This window comes from Protopterus annectens, chromosome 7.part0 (genome assembly GCF_019279795.1).
Source record: "Protopterus annectens isolate FY-2018-M chromosome 7.part0, PAN1.0, whole genome shotgun sequence".
Lineage (NCBI taxonomy): Eukaryota > Metazoa > Chordata > Ceratodontiformes > Protopteridae > Protopterus > Protopterus annectens.
Window position 1 is genome coordinate 1,111,424,192 of NC_056739.1, and position 26,852 is coordinate 1,111,451,043.

Below are 26,852 nucleotides of genomic sequence, written 5' to 3' on the forward strand. Positions count from 1 at the left end.
TGCTAACTTTTCTACTTTAGAACTCCCACACTACCTTGGAAACTATACTGATTTAAAGGTGCAGCATGCACCCCTAAACAGTAATTAAAAAATAAACATTCCTAACCAGGACAAACAAGTAGGAAAGCAAGTTCTTGACCATATCGTGTCAGTGCACTACTTCTGAGTAACAAATAATACACTCGATAATCTGAAAAAGAATACAAAGAAATCATCACGTTGTCAAGCATTACCTACAACTTACAAAGAAGGAATTGCATTTCTCACAAATGCAAGCTTCCTTTCCTTAAGGATTAGGCATTTGACAAAAAAAAAAAACACTGGATCAAGCTTCAGGATCTGACCCTTAACCCCAGCATTAACCTGCTTAAAACCGGTAAGCAATCAATGTGTCAATGAAGGTGATGAGTCAAAAACAGACTACAGCTAGACCATTCCCAGCACTTGGGGCGTGAGGACAGAAGGGGATTCTTGGACTTGTTTCAATTTGATGTCTCCACCAGCGCAATTCCTTTCTGGCAAAGTCCAAAATTAGAATCTGAAATTACAGTCCATGCATTTTTTTAAATAAAGCATTACATTTTTTTCATACGAGACCTTCTCAAAGGAATCATAAGAATCACAAAAGCTATAAACTTCTAAGATCCAGAGAAAGTCTCTTGCCAAAGCCTGAGATGGAGAAACTTAGGGAAGCTTCAGATAAATATCAACCTTCTCCTGTGTCAAAAAAGATTTTTCTCCCGAGAACTGTCTAACACAACCCAGAAAGACAGTTGTGTGTGATGGGGTCAAGGAAGATTTATGAACATTTACCTGGAATCTGAAATTGATCCAAAGAGAGGAAACACAGTCTAAAGACTTCTGATATCTAGGAAAAGACTCTACAACTATAAGCAAGTTATCTAAATAAGGAAGTATGTGAATGCCATTCAGTCTGCAATGAGCTATGGCTGGGGCCAGACCCATTACAAACACCCTGGGAGATGTAAATATCCCAAAGGATAATGTAGAGAACTGATAAATGTGACTCGGACATACACAATCTGAGAAACCTTCTGAAGCTATTGGCTCTGGGAATGTGGTGATATGCATCCTTTAGATCTAATGTTACCACAAAACACCCTTGGGGGATAACGGGTAACAGATTCTGAAGGGTCAACATCTTGAACTTTGGTATTCACATACAGATTTAGAAGGGAAAGATCTAGAACTGGCCTCCAAGATGGCCTGCACTTAAGTAACAAAAATCTTCAGGAATAGAAGCCTTTGCCCTTTGATCTAAAGGCACTGGATCTAGGACTCCTAAGGTGAGCAAGTGCTGAAGAACCAGAGGAAAAAAAACTGTCTGGTTTGGAGGATGGGGAGGAACTCCTATAAAATGAGGCATCTGCATCTAGTGCCAAATGTAACCCACCTGAATCACTTAACACCCAAGCGCCTGACACAATGTTGTCAGAGGGGAATGTAGAGAGTTTCTGGGCCAGATTTCGACAGATGGGGGGGTAGAGGGGTGGGAGAAAGAATACTGAGTCATTCTGAATTATTAGACTGTCCCTTTTTGGGAGAAAATGCTGTTTCTTGTTATTCCCCTCTTGGCATCTTTTTTATTCCCTATTTGGCTTCACAAAGCATATATTGGTTTGTTCTGCTTTTTAAATGGAAAGGGGTTTGGCAGACTTATAAAGGGGGGGATGAAAAATCTAAGATGCTATATTAACTTCCCTCTCTCATCAAATTGTTTGAGAACCTGAGTGACAGACGGGCCAAACAAGCTTGGTGATATAGCAAACCTGTCTGCAGACATACTCAATTTCAACTTTAGCCCCCTCTGGCCTCCAACCATCCCCCCAATAATACCTTCAAACATAACCCTTCTAACTATAAGTAGGGAGCATGTACTGGCTACACTCACTAAAGCCAAAAACACAGCCTCAATGAGCCTCAACATCATCCAGCATGCCTCCTAAATAGTCTACAATATGTCTTATCAGGAGCCCTGGAGTCCTTATTTAACTACAGCCTTAAAATAGGCTTTGTGCCATGTGAATGGAGGACTGTGATTTCCATCACCTTTCATAAGGGAGGGCCTTTAACAGTTCCTGGAAACTACAAACCCATTAGTCTGAACAGTCTTATTTGCAAAGCCATAAAAAAATGATCATGTAAATTATCAACAAAGACATACGAGACCTCCAAACACTGGATGCATCCCAGTGCTTTGTCAAAGGAGATTATGCATACTGAATCTGATGGATTTCTTTGAAAAGGTCACAAAGGCAATGGGTGAGAGGAAATCTGTGCATACTGCCTACCTAGAGCTGGCTAAGGCATTTGATACAATACCCCACTTGTGCATTGTCAACAAACTTACTGAACTAGATATAAACACCTTTACAACATGCTGGATCCTGAACTTTGGTTAAAATCTGAGAGGCCACTTACCAGTGGAGTCCCCCAGGGCTCTCTGCTAGGCCCACTCTTCTTTGGCATTTACATCTTGGATGTCAAAGGCCTCTGGTTAACAAAGTTTGTAGATGATTGCAAACTGGAAGCGGTCACTGAAACCATCCAAGACAAGAACACCCTCCATGAAGGTCTAATAAAGACAAATGATTGGTGCCAAAGCCATGGCTTAGTACTCAATACCAAGAAATGCACAACAGTACCTTTTGGGAAGTCTGCCACCCCTGGTAACTACATCATCAATAAACACGCACAAATGTTGATTCACTAGTCAGGGATCTAGGACTCATGTAGATAGTATCCTAGCCTTCACCCAATACGTGTCCAAGGCAGTAAGAAAATGTGTTGCTCAACTTATATCAAGGGCATGACATCTAGGTCCAGAGAGGTCATATCACTGCACTCGGCCCTCATCAGACCCATAGGAGTGTAATGCTTCCTTCCTTATGTATCTGAACAGACACATGCAGCAACTAGAATGTCCACAAAGGTTCCTTACAAAAAAAAAAAAAAAATACAGGGATTAAACACAATGTCCTACATTGATCACCTTAAAGCCCTGTCTCTTTACTCATTATCATAGACTTCTGAGAGGTGATCTTTGCCTAGCAAGACCAGGCATCCCTGGACCCTGTTATGATGAATATTTTACACATCCGCAAAACAAACAGAATCAGCACTACTACATTAAAAGACTAAAATTTTGCTTGCAACACAAACAGGACATGTTGGAGAGAGAGCTACGTTTTGTCAGTGAATTCCCATTCTCTGGAACAGGCTATATATGTGGAGCAGAGTTCTGCCCTAAGCATGGTTAATCAAAAATTCTTTCCTGGTCTGGCTCCTATGTCTCTGACAGACAGTAAATCACCCACCATAGATCAAATATAAATCAAACTTGTAGGTCACAGTTGGGTAGCACAGCCTGGCTTTTCAGAGCCCTAGTCTTTGTTATCCTAGTATACATCTATGGAGTATTTAAATAAATAGTCTGTCAGGATGAGGAACTCTGAACACAGGAAATCAAAACCACGTCCAAACTGGAAAACGAACCTTTATTGCCAAGTGGGTCTAAGCGCTTTTCGGCTCACAGTAGTTAGCCTTCTTCAGAACAAAGATATAATAACTTCCACGTATTTTTATACTATAAAAAGGCGCCAAGTTTAAACAAGAAATGCTTAATTAAACAATTGACATTTGAAATTTAAAGGTACAAGTAAGTATAACTGAACAATGATGCACTACGAGAATAATTCATATATAAATATAAATATAAATGGTAGACTCTAAGGTAAACTTTACATATAACCACAGAATAATTACACAATCAGATATGTTAATAAACTAAAAATAAAAAGTAAAAAATTACTTGAAAATATATTACTTAATAAACTAACCTAGACAGTATATACACGTTCAAAGATAAGCTTTGAAGAAATATTTAACTACGTTAGTATAAACATATATACATTATACTTCTGTTATTAATAGTTTTAATTTCAACAGGACTCCAATTGATAAAGCTTCATTAAGACCTGGGAAAGTACTTGCATTTAATTTAACTTGCCACTTCAATTCTAATTCCAAAAGTTTCAAAGAGTAAGGGCTACCCCTGAGATTATTGTCTAATTTATCAATGACCAAAAACTTAAATGAATGGTCAGGGAAGCATGTAATGTGTTTAGCCAATGAGGAACTCTGTTGGATGTCTGCTGTTCAGAGTTGGAAGCTCTCACAAGGCTAAGGAAGACACACTCTTGTCACACATCAAAGGCTTTAGACACCTTACCAGGTGATGCATATGTAAGTTGTGGTGGTCTTTTGAGATCTGTTTGAATGAAAGAAGTTACAGGGAAGGAGGCTTTGACATGCCTTGATTTTACTCCACTCACTGGGGGACCTGTAGAAAACTTCTACCTTTTTAGAAGGAAAGTAGTATCAGGGTGCTCCTCTACAAAGCAAATGTGGCATCCTGGAGCCAAGACCCTAAGTGTTTTTTGAAAGAAAGGAATGGGAAAATAGACCACCCCTTATATGACTTCCAAAGCCTAATGATTTCTACAAAATGGTTTACCTGTGGGCACAGGAGGGGCATGGGGTGGAAAGACCTTTTTGTCTGTCTCAATAAACAGGGGTCTCTGTAATAAAGTCCTTTTTCCAGGACACAGAGCAAGGGAGAACATCTCATGGTTCCAGCCCCAGCTTGGGGTGGCTTGTGCATGGTCAGTTCAGGTTGATTGTCAAGTATGAACCAAGAAGATGCTCAGTATCAGGTGAGATGCAACCATGCTTGCAGACATGTCCATCCAAGGTCAGATGGGAAGGCAGCAGGCTGTGTTTTCCAAAGGTGTATGCTCTGCTGTAACAATAATTCTAGGTCCTACAAGGCATCAAACTGTCTTCACTTTGATAGGGTGTCTCATTCTGTAGCTCAGACTAAATAGAAATTCATCAAGCCCTGCTGCTTCTATAAGGAGGTCTGTGGAGAACAGTCCACACTCCTGACTGCAACCACCAAGTTGCAATAAAGGAAACAAGGGACTGCTTTCATTCCTTGCTAGGTCATGGCAAAGTCAAGGCACATGGACTGTGAGGTCATACAAGGGAAGGACTTGCCTACCAAAGGTGTTGTAACTATCTGCCCTTCATTTCTTTAGCTTTCTGATAATGCTTCAGCAGATTTGTGGGGCTGTGCAAGGGTCCCTCCCACTGACCCATTCTCCCTACTGAACCTTTGAGAATCCAGGATGAAATGCTAACATTTATGGCAGTACTTCATGTAGAAATGCTTTTTCAAGCAGTAAAGACAGTGCATGCTCAGGTTCGGGCTCATGACACAATGACCACAAACTAACACCAACACTCTGGTGGCTTAAGATTCTTATCCAGCAGCTATGGAGCCTTTTTTGCTTGATGGATGTCAACACTGAGATCTACACTGAGAGGCAGAAAAGGAATAGGAGGCACATGTGCTGAGCATACTATCCTAGTGTAGTATGTGACACCAAAGCATACACCTCAAGCATGACAGTACCATACAAAAACTTAAGTGAAAGAGAAGGGAAAGGCATTCAAATAGAAGACCTACTTAAGGAGGGTCTCCAACATCATTAGTTTTCAATATCCAGTTGAAGATTCTGGGAAATTGGGAATTGTGGCTAGCTGGCTGGGAAAACAGGAACTAATCCTGGTTGGGATACAAGTTGGCTGCAGGACCACACACAAACACACTTAGAAGCAATTCTGAATACCAATATCTCACCAACCGGCATATCTTTTGAAAGTGGAAGGAAAATTCATACAGGCACAGAAGAACCATGCAAACAGCATAGAGAATGCAGCCCAACTGGTTACCAGCTGGAGAATTATGCCCAAGGCAGCAAAGCTAATCACTCCTCCATTATATAAGATCTCAAGAAATAGTTCATTTTTAGCTGAGACTTGAACTGTATTCTGAATAAAATCAGAAAAATGAAATCAAGCAAGGATGTAAAGCAAAAAGCCCAGTTGTGGAAGATGTCTTGAAACTACTGTCAGTGTAAGACACAAGTTAAAGCAACTATGGAAAGCACATTAACAAGCATCTATCATAAACTTGCTATGAACAACAATTAGTATTAGACGTGCAACAAACATACAAGTCATCTATCACAGTTAATATGAATTAAATGAATGTTCTGGAACATTTCACACACTTTTTTAAAAGAACAACTTGGATATAGGAATGCTGCCTAAATGTACAAGCCAAACATCTTTAAACAAAGAAAAATTACCTGGGTTTCCAGTATTATACCATACCGCTGCTTGAGCAAAGATTCATCTTTCCCTAAATAATAAGAAATGATAACATGAAAAATCTTTATTTTCATCACCACAACCAAAGTTTACTACTGTAATAATGCGTTCCTGATGGAACACTAAACAAATGTCAGAACCAGAAGGCTAATTAGCATAACAGTACTACTGCTTTTAAAAACAGTTACTTACATCAGAGGAACAGAAATAACAATTTTAAGACTACTTACTACATCAGCTGATATGAGGAGTCTTCTACAACAGGTGAAACATTTGTATACACTCGTCTTATGTGATCTCTCATGGAACATCTTAAAACCTTAAATTCCTGTACTTTGCAGCATGCATGTTCCTTCTTGGACCATACAGTATCCCTGTTCTGAGATTTGAAGAGTGCATAAGCCCCACGGGGTCCTCATTTTAATGACCCTGCTAGCACTCCAACAGAAGACACTATGCAAAAAAATCAGAAAAGTTCAGATTCTTGAATGTGGAGGGGGCAGACATTGAACACAAAGACTGGCAACAAAAAGTCAAAACAGAACTTTCAATTTATCTGCTACTAGCTTACAGATGGTAGCTTGTTGTGCAAGACTGCAATTACAGGGGGACTGGGATTTTGCCCTTTCCCCACAGGACTGTGTTCTTACTGTTGGTATATAAAAGTAGCAGGAGGTGTGGGTATGCAGTTCATCACATGGGGAGGAATGCACGGTATTTGTTTATAGGTTGATTAGGGTTCTGTGTTTTGACATTTTGTGGTTGATCTTTTTAAGGTTTGACTTTTTTTTTTTTTTTACATTTGAGACTCTGGATGTATTCTGCAAAAAACATGGGATAAGAGTGCAGTTATAAATCTGCAACTGGCTTACAAAGGTCCTACTGTTGCTGCAAAGCAGGTAAAACATCTGTCTCAAGCAAGATAGATGGCAGGAAGTCCTCCTGAAGATCAATTGATATGACTATCACATACATACATATGATCGCATAACATATGGGTCTACTTGCAATGTTCCCATCATTGGATGCAGGGGGGGGGGGGATTTTCTGGGGTAATGTTTCATTACACAGGGTAGACCTGCAGGGTCTATGTTATATTATAGAATACTTACAACATCGAACGTTATATAGGCAACATAAGTTCAAAGTTGCAAGTATTCAAAAATTAAATTAAATTAAAAAAAGGAAAAACTTACCTGAACATTTTAAACAGGGGGCAAGCCACCCTGCACCCCCCACACCCCCCCGGCTCTTTAAATATACCAACTCCGAGATCGCACTACAGTGCAGTAACCGGAAATCGTCTCTACAGAGATTTCTGCTTTCACTTTTGAATATTTGCAAATTCAAACATATGGTGTCGACTATATAACGTTCGATGTTGTAAGTATTTGATAACGTAATATAGACCCACACCTACAGTGGTTAAGACAAGTTGCTTAACGAGATCTACTTTAATTTTCCAATACATGAAGCTCTTACAATGAAGTAACGAAGGAGTTGCACTGTTATGAGTTTATGTCCCGAGGGACTGCAGGAATCCTGACTTAATCTAAGAGGATAATGAATGCTGAAGTATCTTTTTATACTGGTGGGACAGCAGCCTATAATAAGTTCTGTTGTGGAGTACTAATTCCTTACCATGTTGGTGTGTTTTCTTTTATTTTACCCAATCAGCACATGTGAAATGGTTATACGCTACCTTAATTCTGACAAGTTTAGACTGAACTGGTAGATAACAGCTGTAAATAAGGGGTTAGGCAGTGTAAGTGAAGGCAAAGCTAATGCACTCTACGTTTAAAATTACATAGGTATTGCTGAGGTTCACGACCCTCCAACCCTGTTCCGTCAAGGGAATAATCTGTTCATATGCATGCGCAACACAAATGGAAACCAAACGTAAATCCAAGACATCAAGTTAGGATCATATATATGGTTCAGGTGCCATAATGACTAATGGTTTTACAACCAAGTTAGGAGTCCTGCCATTTCTCTAGGATCAGCTTAGATGTGCCTCTAGGTGTCTAACATTGCGTATTCGTATTGATATTAATAACTGCAAAGCCATGCTATATACAAACTATTGAAAACTCATTTTAAAGCTTGCATGACGGGCAAAACAACTTCATCGATATTTGACCTCTGTCTGCTGCAAGTAGAGACACACTAAATGTTCATATCATACAGCATATTTATATTATCATTTTCATATTTCCCCAAATATCTCAACAACCATACAACATAACCCTGATTAGTCTCATAAGAAAGCTTACAAAAGTACTGGTGACAGTATATGTTCAGCTTGAGTGGTTATGGATGTTCAAGTTTACAAAAAATATTTACTCTGTCTGTGACTTGTTACAGATTAAGATGAAACTAATAAATGTTACCTGCACAAAGAGCAGAATGTAATGAACAATTTCATATTTACAATTCCTTAGCAGCAGTTGTGGTTCTACAAATATGAGCATTTGTTTGAACTGAGGGTTTATAATTTTCATTTTGCCAAGATTCAAGATGCAGCTCTTGAAAGTTACAAGCTTCCAGAGTTGCCATGGAGGGAATTACAAAACAGACCAGATTTATTGCAGTTCTGTGAAATATATGGAAGCATGGTTAAATAAATAAGGTGCTTTTCCTGCATCAAGGCTTGGCAGTCAGCAACAGAAAATTAGCAGCTGGTGAATAAATAACATGTGACACAATAAGGTTCTAAGCTGCAGTACAAGTTCAGCAGTCTTTTACATAGCAATTAAAGTGTACAGCAGAGGTTAGGATGCTCTACATATATATCCTGCACAGCAGCAGAGGTGGTTTTCTGAATATTTTGTAGCTCACACAGAAGTGAACAGCTCTATGTATACTACGGGAGGAGCAGGAGAGAGAAAGTGCAATCCACTACCACCCAAATTCTGCACAGCACCACAATCTGTCTCCCCACTACATAGCAACTCTTCTGTGGAAACAAAAAGCACCAGCCTATGATGGGTGGGAATAGAGAGACTGGTACATCTCAATCTCATACAGTACTAGCTGTTCTTAAAGTATGTAGTTGATCCTGTGCAGCACTATATGTGCAGCGGGAAGGTAAACATGAAGCCTGCCACCACCACATCGTAATGTAGCACCACAAGCCATTTCCACTTAAAGCCTGTACTGCACCACAAGCTTTTTCTGAAGTATGCGGTACATCCTGTGCAGTAATGAGCAACAACCTTATCTGTGTTTGGTGTGTGTGTGTGTGTGTGGGGGGGGGGGTGTTACGCAGTTCAGCAACAATTTCTTGAGTCCTTGGAAGCAGATTTAAATAAAGTACTTGTGTAGATAAAGTACCATAATTGTAAAAGTTAGATCAATGTTGTGAGTCTTGGGAACTTCCTGCTTTGCAGAAGCCCATGGCTGGCCTGAATACCTCAGTCTTTTGCCATGCTTCGGTCAGCTAACTTACTTCGATGTCCGATATCAGGACATCACTGCTATAAAGAGATGTCAGCTGGCACCATTTTCAGGCATTTCTTATCGAAAGATCTGGAATCTGATGTTTCTCAGCACAACCCACCCAACCGACCCTACAGATAACAAACAGCCCTGATCTAAGGAAACATGGGGTGAGGAGAGAATGATGAGAAGGTAAGATAACCACCCAAACACCATGACAGAAAAGAAGTGCTGCAATATTGGTTTATTTTGAACATCTACAATTATGGTAAGTTATTTAAACTGTATTATATAACAAGTTTTTTTATGTATTCATTTTTTTTTATTAACCATAGGAGAGGGCTGGGTAGAGCATGTCCAGAGATAGCAAGCCGTGCACGATGGTAGGGGTGAACCCAGTTCTAGCTCCTGATATGTCACCAAGACGGTAGTATTTTAACGTGCAGAGAGAGGACCAAGTGGCTGCTTCTGGGATAGCATGAGTTGGGGTCCTGTTGAAAAATAATGTATTGATGTGCTTTTGCCTTTGTTGAGTGTGATATGACTGCCAAGGATCTGTTTACCATGGTGAGAGCAGCCAAATGGTCTTCCTTTTTTATCTTCTGCAAAGGCTGCTAATAGCTGGTCAGATCAGTTAGCATACATTGTCCTATGTTAAGAACAACTTTTGTTGTCTGTGTACATTTAGAGAATTAATTATTCTCTCACCTTTACTCTGTGGATTAGGGAAGAAAACACAGAGATTAATAACTTGGTTTAAGGAGAGTTCTTAAGGTAACTCAGTCCCTATGGAAAATAAAGGGTTCTTTGCACACCAGGACTTGCAACTCAGATTACTGAATTGAACACCAGCAGCAAAGCGATTTTCCATGTGAACAGTTTGGTTAGTGCCAAGTCTGCTGGCTAAAAAAGGTGGCAAGAGTTAAGTTTTTCCAGGGCATAACGCAAGTCCCATAAGCAAGCAGGTTCATGCCTGGTTGGTCTGAGATGCAAGACCACTTTTTAAGAAATGTTTCATATGGGGCGGGGGGTGTATGCCAAACAGGACATGGAAAGGCAAGCAGATATAGCGGAAATGTGTACCTTTAGTCTCCTTTTTTATACACGAGTCAGGTATTATAGCACCTGTCCCGGCATAGTTTGTACAGGTAAAATCCTATTAGACTTGCATCAGACAGAAAAACTTTCTATTTGACTACATATAATTTCCTAAAATTTGGCTTTCTAGCTTCTTTCAGTATCGACAGGATGTCCTTGTGGAAAGGATTGCTTGGATGGAATCATAAGCCAATTATCTATGTTGTCAGTTTCAGGGTTTACAGGTTGGGATGAAAGGCAGACCCCATGTTCTGGGTTAAGACGTCCATGAAGAGAGGAAGAGTCATGATTCCCCCCTTTCAGTGATGGAAGACCATCATTTCTTGGGCCAGTAAGGAGCTACCAGAATCATCTTTGGTCTGTCTGTCCTCACCTTCAAAAATTCCTCAGGGTATTACAGAAGGAGAGGAAAGACAGACCTTACTCCTATTTGGCAAAGGGTTATTAGATATTTGCCCAGATGATCCCTTGAAAGATTCCATATAGACACCACAGCAGGATCAATCACAGGGTTTTTATATAGTTGTTGTGTTCTCGAGCATCCATTAGAAGTGGTCAGGCTTCCTGCAGGCAAGGAAAAGGAAATCAGGTTGTGGTGATATGTCACTGAAAACATCATCCAAGCCTTCATGAACTGGAGGGAATACAGCCAATGGTCTAGGGACAAGGAGCCTCATCAGCTTTCTATAGTTAGCTTGAGCCTGGGATTATTCCCTAGGCTTCCAATTGAAGGATTCCTTCATCCTATGATGGGTATACCCAAAGGGGAAGGTCTCACGGGATGAAGCTAAGGACCAGGGGTCTTCTGAGTCGGTGTCTAAACACTGAAAGGGGGAGGGGGATGTTCTATATAACCAAGCTCCTCTTCACCCTCTAAATCTTAGGAATCACCATCTCCCAAACCAGAGGTGTCCCTTTTTCCTTTCCCATGGAAAGTTCTTGGTACAGGTTCCTTTTCCAGGGTAGGCTGTCTACACTTCATGATATGATGCATAATTTTACACAAATTTGTATGCATATGTTTTATAAGCTGTAAATTATAAAAAAAAAAAAAATATATATATATATATATATATATATATATATATAAATTCATGTGCATGCAAATATATATATACATATATATATATATATATATATATATATATATATATATATATATATATATATATATATATATATATATATATATAAAATATTTTGCACACATCCACCCATTGGGAAGAAACTTCCTTGAACTCTTACTGCTGGAAATAAAATCTAAAAATGGAATTACTGGATATCTTAAAAGTCCGACTTTCACTATTTTTTGCAAGGTGGCAGGGCCCACTGCACCTCCCACACCCACAATAACTTAAATATACTAAACTCTGAGATTACACAATACTAGGAAAAATTGAAAATACCTTCAAATAGTATTGTCCAATCTCAGCACCGTTAGCACACTATGCTTTGTTCTAGCAGAGTGGAGAACAGCAACAGTAAACTAATCCCCTTGCACAAAGGAGGTCCATCAACCAACCCTAGCAAATATCAACCCATGAGCCTGACCAGCTTTACCGGCATGGCAATGGAAAGAATCATCATGGACCTTAACAAGGACATACACTATCATCTTCAAACTCTTGACCTGACCCAGTTTGGTTTTGTCAAGGGTAGAGCTAGCTTATTAAACCTGGTGGACTTCTTTGAGAATGTCACCAAAGCTGTGGATGAGGGCAAAGCAGTAAATACTGGCTATCATGATTTAGCCAAGGCTTTTGACATAATCCCCCACTCGGGGATCATTGAGAAAGTCTCCTAACTGGGGAATAACCCATACTTCACTACAGGTAGCCAAGTGGGTCACACACAACGCACACTGTCAAAGTTGGGGAGTCCACCACCACCAGTAGACCAGTTACCAGTGGGGTACCATAAGGGTCTGTGTTGGGCCATATAGTGTTTGGAATCTATTTCTCTGAAGTCCAATCATAAGTTGATGGTCTGTGGCTTACCAAGTTAGCAGATAACAGTCCCCTAATGATGTTAACAGGGGGAAACACAGGAGAGGCTTAAAGGGAGAATTACTTCTTACAGCTAGTTATTTGATTTGTTTCTGATATCTTTTTACTTTTGGCTAAATAAAATGCGTTTTTACATTACAAGGTGGGACTGCAATAATAGTGGGGGGTAGAAAGGTAACCTAGTCTGTCCAAGTTGGAAAAGACACAAGGGAGCTTAAGTGACAATTACTTGTTGTAGCTAGTTGGCACCTTTTCACTTTTGGCTTTCCAAAGTGCGTTTTTACATTAAGAAGACAGAATGCTATTTTAGTGGCAGCAATATAGTAGCCTGGTCAGTCTGAGTTTGGAAACACACAAAGAGGTTTAAAGTGAGACGGTTTCATCAGCTAGAGGGTTTTTTAGGGACTTAGTTAAGTATTAGTCTGCATTTGAGATGTACTTATACTGTGCTTTTACATTAAGTTCTAGGATCATCCATATTGTGGAAGAAGGTGTTTACCTGGTTTCTCCATGCTGGGATACACTCTAGGGAGCTTAAAGAGGAGTTGTTTATTGGCCAAAGGGCACAGGGGTTAGTTTTCAGCTTTTTATGTCTGCTACAAATTAGGATTCTTTTTGTGGAGCTGATGCTGTTTGTTTGCCATTTGTTAACCGCGCTGGTCCAGTTGACCCAGAGGCCCGTTTTCAGTGGAGACCCAAGGAGAAAAGCTCCAAAAAATTACAAGATATTAACATACATGAAATTCAAAAAACAAGAAAAAAATTACAGTCATATCACACATTAATAAAGCAGGAAAACTTACATATTTATGTTGTACATATTTACAACAAAAGTTGCATGTAATGTATACACAAGTATAAAATGAAAAATGAGTCAATGTTATTCGGTCATTTATTACAGAGAACAGATCTAGATTGGTAGTGAAAACGTATTAGTGTTGCTATAAAAAGAGTATGGGAAGTAGAAGGCTGAAAGCTTTGAAGCAGAGTGGGGTACAGAGAGGGAGGGATTAAGCAGAAGGCTGGAAGACTGAGTACTGAGGGGGGAATGGGGGGGATTAAGGAGGGTCCTGGCATGGGCAGGAGCTAGAATTTAGTAGGTAGTTTTTCAGTTAAATTTTTGAACTGGGTTGTTGATTTGATGTTACAAATACTGGGACGGAGACTGTCCTAGGCAAACTGATCAGTGCTACTTAGCAGTACCCTGTACAGTAGCAAACGTATAAAGCTAGCACTTAGGATGTCAACCTGTAACACGGAAAGGCTTTGCATGGAGCTAAGCTTAGGGCAGCTAGATAATGTCATACAGCACTATCAAGCATCTAGCCTTCTTCCTAGACAATATTCAGGTGACCCCTTGTAAAATCAAGGCATTAAACCATAATAGCCCAACCATAATACAGGTCCTGATAAAATGGATTTGCAATTTCCTAATGTCTCTTTGCAGATCTGCTTGGCAGATATTGGCACCCTGAGACAATGTAGCATTCTATCGTGTACTCAGACAACCTTTTAATCCTTAAAGTAACTAACCTAGTATGCGAAAGATGTACATGCACAACTTTCTTGGAGGCAAAACTCTTGCTTACAAACAAGGTTATTAAAAACACACACACACACACACACACACACACACACACACACACACACACACCTTCTTATGCTGAGGCAATTAAAAAAACCTCTCCAACCCTCAAAAGCCACCTAAGCCATCAAACTGCAACATCTACCCTCGGCAATCTCAAGCACACACACTAAACGCAACACCTAACACTACACATAAGCCTGTAGCCAATGATCCCCTAAGAGCAAAGCCATAATGCAAAGAAACACTATCTAGTATTCCAGGCATAGGGTATTCTATTGTACAACACAGGGATACTCCTCTCACCAGGCTGGACAGGAAGAAGATAACAGCTGCCTTTGTGGAACTAGGATCTGTAATATCATGCACACCCTCGAGTCACTGTTCCAAAGGTACCAATATGATTCTATCATAGTTCAAGTGGGTGTAAATGACTGATGCTACCTCACTGGGCTATATGAAGAGACACATTATGGATCTTTGAATATGTATCAATGGCAGGTATGTTCCTTGCATTAAACAGTACTCTACCTTCACCAAGGATGATGCCAAAGTATGAATAGAAAATGATCAAGTTTAGTAACTGGATTACCTTCTGGTGTCATTTTGGGGAAGCCCAGCATCTATTAGCGCACAGGATATGGTTATCAGACCACTTTGCTTTGCCAAGGATGCTCTGCACCTGTCCTCACTGGACTTTTGGATAGTGACTAAAACTTTATCCATCTCATTACAGCTTTTTTTTTAGACAATGTCAAAGTGACAAAACTACCAACACAGGAAAAAAAAAAATCAAAGCAACTTTAATATGTTACTGCTCAATGCTAGGAGCCTAAACAAGGAACTCCACACCCCTACAAACTCTCCTCACTCTGGAGAATGTAAACATCTATGCTGCTACTGAGACTTGGTTTAAAGCTACAGAAAGTACTTCAGCAGTGTAAGGTTACAGTGTCTTACACAAATTTAGAACAAAAGCAGCACAGACAGGGCTAAAGGTAGAGGCATCTCAATCAACATTAGCTGCAAATACAGCTCTAGATGGGTTAATAAGTATGATGCCCTGGAGTTTATCCATGTTCAAGCCTCCACAGAATTTCCCTAGCATGCACTGGCCAGGTACAGGTTGCAGTCCATGACTCGCAAAGCTCACAACTCTTACCTAGACCTACTAGAGGCACTCACCAATCAACCAAGTACCTTCTTATAGACTGGGAGACAAACTGCCTCTGACTCACAGCCACAATATTTCCTGAACTTCAGAACAAATGGCCTGGACCACATTCTATACTCTTCAACCACAGGATCAAACATACTGGACCGAGCACTCACCAACATGGGACAGCATTGCAGCCCCCCACCCACCTCACTTGTCACATCTTCGCTGGTGAAGTTGGACCACAAAAGCATCTCCCTTGAAATAAAAATTAACCCGGAAAATCCGACAAACCGCATAACAGTTAGGAAGTGCACTAAAGCAAACTATATCCTATAAAGCGATGAGCTGTCAAAATTCTCATCTCCTCCAAGTCCTGAGAACACAGCTACCTATGCAGAATTTACAGAAAACCTGTGCAAACATATAAATGGATGCATTAAGGCAGCCATACCTGCCAAAAACAAACCAGGATGGTTGAATCCTTGTCTTAGCAGGCTATATAACAAAATAAACAACAAAAAAAGTCATGGCCAAAATCAGAAAGAGCAACTCTCAGTCAAGAACTCTCTGATGCAACTAAAACAAGAAATTAAGAAGGTCTACCAAAGTCCAAGAAAGCCAATTATGAGGTCAGGATAGCCTCCCAGGCTAAGGACAAACAAGGCCTTTTTCAGCTATGTCAGGAATCTTAAATACAATACTCAGCAGGGTGCAGAACTGGAAGGTAAATGGCACAACCTTCACTGACCAGGCTGACACAGCAAATCTACTGCCTGATAAATTTAGCTCAGACTTCACCACCCACCAAGCCATGTGAAAACCCTTCTAGTACATACCTCCCAATGGGGAACAGGTCCTGTACGTGCTCATTAAAGCCAAGAACACTGCTTCAGTGGACCCTGACAACATCCCCATTTGCCTTCTAAACAGCCTAAAACATGACCTAGCAGGGCCATTTGAAGCACTCAAAGTACAGCCTCAAAACTGGTTATGTGCCAGGTGACAGAAGGGCCACAATGGTCATCCCTCAGAAGGGTGGACTATCAACTGACCTAAGGAACTACAGACCTATCAGTCTGACACATCTAATATGCAAAGCCGTGGAACAAATTATCTTGGAAATGATCAACAAGGACATTGGCAATCTACAGACTCTGGACCCATCTTAGTTTAACTTTAAGATAAGGTCTTGCCTACTTAACCTGGCAGACAACTCTGAGAGGGTCATTATGGCTACAGGTGAGAGAAAAATGTTATATACTGCCCACCCTGACCTAGCGAAGGCATTCAATTCAGTATCCCACTGAGGTTTTTTGACAAACCCTCAGAAATGGGCATAAATTCCTACATCACTCACTGGATTACCAGCTACCTCACAGCTAGGACCAACAAAGTCAGGATAGGTGAGACCACCTCCACAGAGAGACTGGACACCAACAGAATAACACTTGCATCTGTATTGGGCCTGCAGCTGTTTAATGTCTACTATCCAAGGCTAATGTCAAAGGCCTCAGCTCCCGATTTACAGTCACCTGTAAACTTGGAGAGGCAATCAGATTCCACAGACAACGCAAACATCCTACAAGAGAGTCTAACACAAATGACTGATGTGAAAGTCATGGATTAAAACGCAATGCAAAGAAACTTATTATAGTGCCCTTTGGGAAAGCGTCCACCTAAGCTAATTACTTCATTGATAAAACACACCTAAGAGTTGACTTGATAGATAGGGATCCAGGAACATATGTAGACAGTAATCTGGTATTTGATCAGCACATAGCCAAGATGGTAAGAAAATCATTCTATGTCGCACAACTCATAAGCAAGGGTATGTCACCCAGGTCCAAGAAAGTAATAGTACCACTCTACTCAGCCCTTATTAGACCCATCACTGAATAAAATGCCCTATTATGCATGTACCTAGCCAGACATGTGTAACAAACAGTTGGAACAACCTGAAAGATTCCTCAACAGGAGATTCCAGGGTATGAACTGCCTTTTGGTCCTATTTTTGTACTTAAGTCTCCTATGGGTTACTGAGATGCTGGTCTATACCTAGCATATAAGGTGTCCTCTGATCCAGCTCTGATGGACCTCATGCACATATGCAAGACAAACACCAGAAACACTAGATCCAAGGACCTGAACTCTGTCTGCAACATAAACACAATGTGCTGGAGGGACCGATATGTGGCTCAAAGAATCTTTGCGCTATGGAAAAAACTCCCCATCTACATGAGGCAGAGTTTATCCTTGACCCTGTTCAAAAGAAACCCTGATCACTGGATGGAAAATTGCAAATTCTCCCCCAGCCTGGCCCCCTTGTCTTTGATAGAGCTCGACAGCAAGTAAATTAATCCTCAACTAACATACCCCCCTACACACACGTAACCCTTAGCTCCCTCTTTACTAACATACCCCACCATGTAGGCATCCAAGGACCTCAGGGACAAAACTGGGTTGGGTTACACAGCTAGGCTTGTAAAGACCCTGGTGGTCATTAGCATAGTATGAACCCTATACCTTCCAAACATAACTGCTTACACTACCCAAAGAAATAATGACAGCCTTTGAATCGAAAGACTCTTGTGGATTAAAAAGCTCACACTCCAACACATGTGCAGGTATTACACTGCTGAAACTTTTCCATTCACAATAACTAAACAAGCAATCGCATGGACTAAACTAAAAACAAGGGGGGTGGCTCCTAAGAGGCAGCAGCTGCTTCAGATCTCATCAGGAAAATGCTTTGTCTTCTTTTTTGCCAGAAACGTCAAGAAAAGCAGTTAAAGAGGAAGGAAACATGGTTAGATTAAATTACAGTGCTGAGAAATCTGTTAAAAATTGGATCTCCATTCTCGTTATGCTGTGGGTTTGATCAGCTTCTTACAGTGAGACCTGTACACAAAAATAAGGTTGAGATGAGCGCTTTCGTTTATACCAATTTGATAAACTTCTTCAGATAAAAATACAAAGGAAGTATACATTTAAATACAAAATTTAGAATGACATCACATCCTGTCAATAAAAACACATAAAACAATAATTAAATACAAATAATTTAAATATTTCATATTCTTATATGAAATGAATAAATATAGATCCTAACGAAATAATGCTTTTAATTTAAGTAAGCTCATAATGGAAATGGTGTCATTCAATCCAGGAGTCTCCGAAGCGTTTAATTTTAACTGCCATAATAACTCTCTTTCCTCTAACTGCAGTGGTGTAGGGCCTCCTCTCCCATTATCAAAAATCTTTTCTATTACTAAAAAATAGAACTCATGATCTGGGAAAGTCATCACATGTCTTGCCAAAGCATTTGTTGTATTACATTTAGAAATGGCACAGACATGTTCGTAAATCCTATTTTTTATGGCCCTATCGGTTTTCCCTATATAGTATGAAGGGCAATTACGGCACAATGCCAAATAAACAACCCCTTTACTATTACAATTAAATTTACCATTTAAGTAAAATCTTTTCCCATTAACCTCGAAAAACCTTGTTACTAAGATATGCTTGCACATATTACAAGAGCCACATTTTGACATCCCAAAATGTGGCCTATAATTTCCTTGTTGTTTAATTTCTAAGATACTCTTAAGATTTCTCCCTTTCCTAAAGGTGATTTTTGGTGATGATCCTAAACATTCTTTTAAAGATACATCATCCAAAACAAATGACCAATTTTTAATAATAATTGTTCTGATACATGGTGCATCCTTTGAAAAAGTTGTTATAAAATTTGTCCCAATGAAATCTTTACCAAGTTCATCATCACATAATGGGGGCAAACTAACTGAGTTCTGGCCGTTATCATTAATAAAACCCTCATTAGTATGTCCATCTAGTATTTCAGCTATATACTTTAAAATAGGTGAAAAAGAACCCTGCTTTCTTTTAGATGAAACTTCTCTTATTAATTCATTAATTAATGAAGAAGGATATCCCCTGCTTAAAAACATATCCTTTAATAAATTACATTCCTCCAAATAGTCCCCCTCAAGTGTGGACATCCTAGCTGCCCGGACCAATTGTCCTTTCACTACCCCCCGCTTTTGATGTAAGGGGTGGCAGCTGGAAAAATGGAGGAATGAATTGGAGTAGGTTGACTTTTGATGGATCCTAGATGTAAAGATATTTAATTCATAATCCTTAGTTAACAAAACATCTAGATAATTAATAGAGTCTTCCTGAAAATCATAAGTAAACTCGAGAAAGTTCGTAGAACCATTCATTTCCGACATGAGAGATTCTACTGATTCTCTGTCCCCATTCCACAGAATGAAGATATCATCAAGATATCGTGTATACCAAACTGCCTTCTCTTTAAAAAGGGAGACGTCAAAGAGAAAACTCTTTTCCCATGCTGCCATAACTGCATTAGCAAAGGTGCCCCCACATGGAAAGCCCATTGCTATTCCAGTTTTTTGTAAGAAATATTTTCCATTAAACATAAAGAAATTGTTCATTAAGACAATTTCTAGTAAATATATCAAAACATCAATGTCACTGCCCAACATTCCTTCATCCAAAAGGAAATCCCTTACCCATTTGCATCCAATATCTTGCGGTATGCAGGTATAGAGATCCCTAACATCTATAGCGAGGAAGTTGAGTTCATGATTAAAAGGAACTGTATTGATAGCTTCCAAAAATGCCCAGGAGTCTTTACAGATCTGTTTCTGATTATTCAAAAATTTTTTTAGTTTGCAATCAATATATTTGGCACAACCGTATGTTATTGATTGTCTACCATCTATTATAGGTCTCAAAGGAGGGTTGTGTGAGACCTGTAAACTCAAATAAACTACAGGAACTACTGCAGCTATGGATTTTGACGGAACATGGAGATGAATGCAAACTTTGAGCAGACCGCATGTTCATAGCAACTAGTAGTCACAAAAAAAGGAAAAGATGTACCAGCTTGAGAAAAAGAGGAACCAGAGCAAAAATTTTCAGACTGAAGGTAAACCCTCACAGGCCTGCACTGCCCTCCATGCTACTAGCCAACATACGCTCACTTGAAAATAAGATGGATCACTTAAGACTGGAACTGTCATCACAAAACAAGGTGAGAAATAGCAATTTATTTCTGTTTACTGAAATGTGGTTAAACCAAAATATCAATGATAGCACATACATGTAGAGGGCATGACTTTATTCAGAGCAGACAGAATTCAGTTATTGCGTGGCAAGTCCAGAGGAGGGGGGTGTGCATATATGTTAATAACAACTGGTGCAGCAATTGTGTAGTGACCACCATGTTTTGCTCAGAAAATACTGAAATTCTGTCACTAAAATGCAGGTCCCTCTACCTGCCAAGAGAGTTCAATGGAATATGCCTCAAGCAATCTACATCCCATCTGATGCTCTGAGCACCTTATATCAGTCTAAGTGACCTGCAAAACAGAAATCCAGAGCATGCAATAGTAATTGCAGGAGACTTCAAACAGGCTAACCTAAAGACCGTATTACCCCCCACTACCACCAACATGTAAACTTTGCCACAAGGGGGGGGGGTAAATATACTGGATAAGGTCTACACTAACATCAAAGGTGCATATAAAGCAAAACTTTATCCACAGCTAGGGAGCTCTGACCACCTAGCCATTATGTTGGTTCCAGCTACTAAATCCATACTGAAAACCAGTACACTGACTAGAAAACAAACAAGGATCTGGCCTGAGGGAGCAAACTCAGCTCAACAAGACTGCTTCGACTATACAGTCTGGTCAGTGTTTAGAGAGGCTGCTGTGACAACCAACCATATTGACTTGGACACACACTGACTCTGTCACAGCTTACATTTCTAAGTTTGTGGAGGATGCAACAAACACCAAACTCATCACCATACACACAAATTAAAAACCTTGGCTAACTAGTGAGGAGTATGAGTTCTTGAAAGTAATAAACGCAGCTTTTACATCCCAAGATACGGGAGCTTGAAGTGTGGCCAGAGCCAAACTGAATAAAGGTATCAAAGAGGTGAAAAGATCCTATGGCAGAAAAATCCAAAGCCACTTCAGTGGCCAGAAAGATACCAGGCAACCATGGAAAGAAATTCAAACCATCACCGACTACAAGCCTACATGTGATGGAAGCAGAGAGTTTCTGAACCAACTGAACAAATTCTTCAGTAGGTTTCATGCTGACACAAAACAGCAGCATGCAGAATCCCTGAAGACGAGGTTGCAGGGTGCTGAGCTTCAATACAATTGAAGTCACCAGAACCCTAAAACGTGTCAACCAGAGATCATCAGCTGGTCCTGACAACATAATGGGGCCGGGTACTAAGGAAATGTGCAACGGAACTGCCTCCAGTACTCACAGACATCTTCAACACCTCACTCCATCGAGCCAGTGTTCCGAAATGCTTCAAGGAGATAACCATCATTTCTCTAACCAAGAAACCACAGCCAACAACTCTGAAAGACTACTGACCAGTTGCATTAACCTTGATGGTAAAGAAGTGCCTGGAGAGGCTGGTCAAAGATCATATAGCCTCAATCTTTTCTGTGATGCTGGACACACGGGCAATTTGCATACAGGACAAACCACAGTACAGGGGTTGCCATCTCACTAGCTCTCCATGAAACCCAGAACCACTTAGAAGGCAAAAACTGCTATCCAAGACTACTATTCATCGATTTCAGTCCTGCCTTCAATGCGGTCATTCCTCAGAATCTCATATCGAAGTTACTTCAACTGGGCATAGACTCATTTATGCAAATGGATTCTGAGCTTCGTTACAGAAAGGCCTCAAAAGGTTTGTGTGGGAGACAACAACTCCAGAAGTATCATCCTGAACACATGAGTACCACAGGGGTGTGTCTTATGTCCTCTCCTTTTCACTCTGCTTCACATGACTGCATGGCCAGGAGATGAACAGGATCATCAAATTCGCAGATACCACCACTGCTATAGGCCTGGTCAAAGACGGCGAGGAGGCGGCCTACAGGAATGAGATTGATCAACTACTGGTCTGGTGCGACAACAACAATCTAGCACTGAATGTCAGCAAGACAAATGAGATGATTGTTGACTTCAGATCAAGTACCAGACAAACCTCTAGTGATGAAAGGGATGAAAGTAGAAAGGGTCAAGAATACAAAGCTCTTGGGTGTTCATATCACAGAGAATTTATCCTGGTCAGCCCATGTATCCAGTACAGTCAGAAAAGCTCAGCAATGCTTGCACTTTCTAAGGAAACTTAGGAAGGCAAAATTACCAAGCTCCATATTTCAGACCTTCTATAGGGGCACCACTGAAAGTGTCCTGACCAACAGCACTACAGTCTGGTAAGGGAGCTGTAACAATCAGATCAGAAGGCTCTCAAGAGAGTTGCAAGGTTGGCAGAATCATTGGCACCTCCCTTGCACCTCTGGAAGATCTACAAATGCCAGTGCATCGACAGGGCCAAAAAGATTTCCAGTGATCCAATGCATCCTGCCAATGCTCTGTACACTTGCTTCTCCTCAGGCAGGAGATACAGAAGCCTACCATTGCAAGATCACCAGACTAAAAAAAACAGTTTCTTTCCACCCTCCATTAGACTACTGAACTCTTGGGAAAAACGAACCTTAAGTCTGTCAAAGCACTCAACGACTTCTGTTACCTAACTAGCCTATCAAGTGGCTTATTTTATGGATGTGCAATAACCAAGTGCAATACTAAGGTAGCTCACCTACCACTCTGAAGGACTGTTAACTGCAATATACAAACTGTGCAATAATTCAGTCTAATCATAGATATGCTATTGTTTCAATTTTACTTTGACAATATTACCTTCATATTGTTTGTCTCCTGTTCTGGGATGGGTGTGGGTCACTGCTGTCCTACTTTATGCTTACTAATTTGCTACTCATTAAATTTCTACTCTGACATTTTATTAATTTTTCTCTGTCTATATGTGCAACTGTTTCCTGCTCTGAGAGCAAAGTATTGTAATTTCGTTGAGTTATACTGCTGTGTAGTTCTGAATGACGTTTTCTATGACATTTGACTGACTAAAAATTGTAGAAGGCCATGTAACTTGTTTACTCAAGTTAGTAAACCAACCTCGACGCTGACACGTTCCATAGGTGCTACCCCTATATGGCTGTATGGGTTGAGCATGATGTCACACTCACATGTGGATCACACCTTATCCCTTGACCTCCACATGCATCCTTCATTGTCTCATTGGCAATTCAAAAGATGGCATCTGTAAAAGTCTAAGGTCGAGCCCAAGCTGGTCTAAGAAAGAAACTATGATCTTTCTCTACCTGCTGCAGCAGTCATACTTGTAGAAACTTTACCAGGCTTTGGCCAACCCAAAGTGGAGGAAAACAGATATCTGGCAGGGGGATTGCATCCACAAAAAAGGTTATTACCTCTGTATACTCCTCCATTAGACCAATAATCGAGTATTATGCCCTCTTTGCGATGTACTTCTCCAAACATTTGCACCAACTGGAAAGGCCACTGAAATACCTCACAAAGAGAATCCATGGCCTCCAACACCTGTCCTATGCAGACAGGCTCAAATCACTATCACTATACTCGGTGTCGTACAGATTGCTCACGGCTGATCTGTCTCTCACCTACAAGGCAATCTCAGACCCTGCCCTACTAGAGATGCTTCATATCTGCAAGCAACTCCTCACACACTACCCGCTCCAAAGGCCTGAACTTAATATGTGACATTAACAAAACCTGCTAGAGAGACCAGGTTTGTCTTCCAGAAGCTGCCCAGTGTCTGGAATAGACTTCCCATACACGTCAAACAGATCACCTCGCTGACCTCTTCAAGCTCAACCTTGATGAGTGGATGGGAAACCACAAATTCATCCCAGGGGTTCCACCTGTGTTCCTCACTGACAGGGGTAACAGGTGCTGACTGAGGTTAACTTTTTGGGGATAAACTCTTGGCTAGGTTTGTAAGGGCCCCAGGGCCATTAGCCTAGTAGCCCTCCTATGATACTATGAGTTAGACCACCTTTTATCCAAAACAGGGATCCCCCACACTGGGCATCAGTGCTGTCAGAGATATGATTACCTGTAGAGGTATATATGAGTGATTACATTAACATTTTTAGTTGTTTATGCATGCAGATGGCGTGACATTGTATAAAATACAAATGTATGTAGAAACAGTAAAAGAATGGAGAATTAATTTCTAGTGGTTACTGCTAGGAAAAAATAGGGCCTTACTATTTTCTTGGTATATACACAAACTGCTTGTTTTTTCAAAAGTTTGTAACTTATTTACAGATGAAATCGTTGATCAAAAATAGCCACTATACCTTATGCAGAGTGGGAGATGCGGAAGCAAAGCAGCAAGTGTATGACTTGAATACAACTTTTTGCATGCTGTACTTATTTCATTTTACCATTAACTAGGACTTGTATGGTTTAGTAGTTGAAAATGCATTAACTTGGTAAAACACAATGTGCATCATAATGTATATTGTAATAGTCAGGTACAGGTTTTTGTTAAAGTTATCTTACTTTAAATGTAACTTTGCCATTAAAAGCAATTCCTCCACCCTTCCTCAGTCACTCTGGTGCCTCTCAGTGTAACAGATCACATGAACATAGTACATCCTCAAACAGTTTCTTGTACCAAAAAAAAAAAGAAAGTAAGGAAACTAAAGATTGTCCGAGAATAATACAAGCATTTATTACTGCTAATAGTTTGCAATAATAAAGAGATGTCCAAGCATCCACTGCGCCACATGTATTAGCAAAAAATTCTGTTAGAAAAATAGGCATTCTACATCTGCGTGCACATGTACAGCATGGTTAACCAAACATGCATTCTTTTCTTATTACTTCTACAAATGAAGAGCAATGTTACAATAAGGATCAGGCGCTCAGAAGGCATAAAAACTTGACAGAGGGCATTTGAATTGCTCATTCCATTACATAAGTACTTTTAGTCATGCATTATCTGTCCCATTCCATAGCTAAAATAAAAAGGGAAGGAATGTACTATTGTTTTTCCTGAACTGTTTCAAATATAAATGGTAATCAAAAATAATTAAACTATTAAGTAATACTTTCACAAAAGTTAATTGCAATACCATTTGACAGCATTATTCAAGAATGTAACAAATTCATGCAGTAAGCTTACCTAGTAAATGTTTAACAATGTACTGTCAATAAAACACTGAAACAGCAATGTCTGCGTCCTTGTCTCCATTTTGTCTCCCTCACTTTTTTCCTTTTTCTCCCTTTATTGTTCTTTCCACAGGTCCAGAGATCCCAGGGGCATCTCCAGCCTCGTACCTCACAGCCAAGGAGCTACTCAACATCTCTCTCTGCCCACCTTGGGACATCTTTACAGGTTCTGAGTGGTGTCTCCTGGTTCTGTGGGTACTCCGGTGCTGGAAATCCTGGAAAGTCACAAACGGCATGAGCTCCTGGACCTTGTAGAGGATGCCACCAAGCAGGCAATGGACAGCTGCCTTTAACTCTTATAAGACCTCCTTGAGGGGGTCACAGACTTGCTGAACCAATAGTCTCTGCCCATTAAGCCACTAAAGACCTCCAGCTCCACATCACTGTGGGGACCCACTGCAGGTGCATCAGGCAGTGGGACTATTTGAGGTCCTCTAAATACCTGATCAGACACCACTTCCCCTATTCTGTTTGCTATACGTTATGTCAAGTCCCTCCACCAATGTCAGCCCACTATGGTGTTCCCGTCCATCTTTTATGTTATGTCCATTCTTTAACTCTTCCCTAAACTTGTCTCTTACACCCCTCTTCCCTTACTCCTTCCCTAACTTCCATCATATAAAAAAATTGAAAAATAGGGGAGTCTATGCATGCCAAAAACGTCTTCACCCACCTCCTTGAGGTTTTCCTTTTGTGTGCACCTTGTTGCCCCCCCCCCCATTTCTAGCTATTTTAGCTTCCCCATTCTAACCTTATAAAGACCAAAATCAGGGTAGCCACAAGGATGCTCATACATTCAGTATATACTCTTTACATATATTTTTTAAATTCACTACTACATAGCTGTTCTTGAGTCCCACTTTCATTAATTCAACACCAGCAATATATGCATGCTTGTACAAGCTTGTGCTCACCAGCCAATTCCAAAAATAGCAGAAAAAAGTAGTCACTTTGCACTCAAAACTCTTACACCCACATATAAAGTATAGTTGTGTACACTTACCATAAATGTAGATGCTTGTGTGTATTCACTGTTACAATCATCACATTTGGGTTATCTGCTTGCAGTAGCCCACAGTCGGCCTGATTAACAAAGTCTTGGGTCCTGCGTCAGTTGCTGTCCCCTTCTTCCATGATGTCA

At 40.3% G+C, this 26,852-nt stretch overlaps 1 protein-coding gene across 1 annotated transcript in view; it reads right to left on the reverse strand.

Moving 5' to 3' along the window:
• The window catches only part of UACA (uveal autoantigen with coiled-coil domains and ankyrin repeats), an 845,278-nt gene that overhangs the window by 163,786 nt on the left and 654,640 nt on the right, over positions 1 to 26,852 (reverse strand). Inside the window, exon 15 of the mRNA XM_044077695.1 lies at positions 6,237 to 6,289. Coding sequence (XP_043933630.1) covers positions 6,237 to 6,289 — 53 coding nt within the window. The remainder of the gene's footprint in view (positions 1 to 6,236; positions 6,290 to 26,852) is intronic.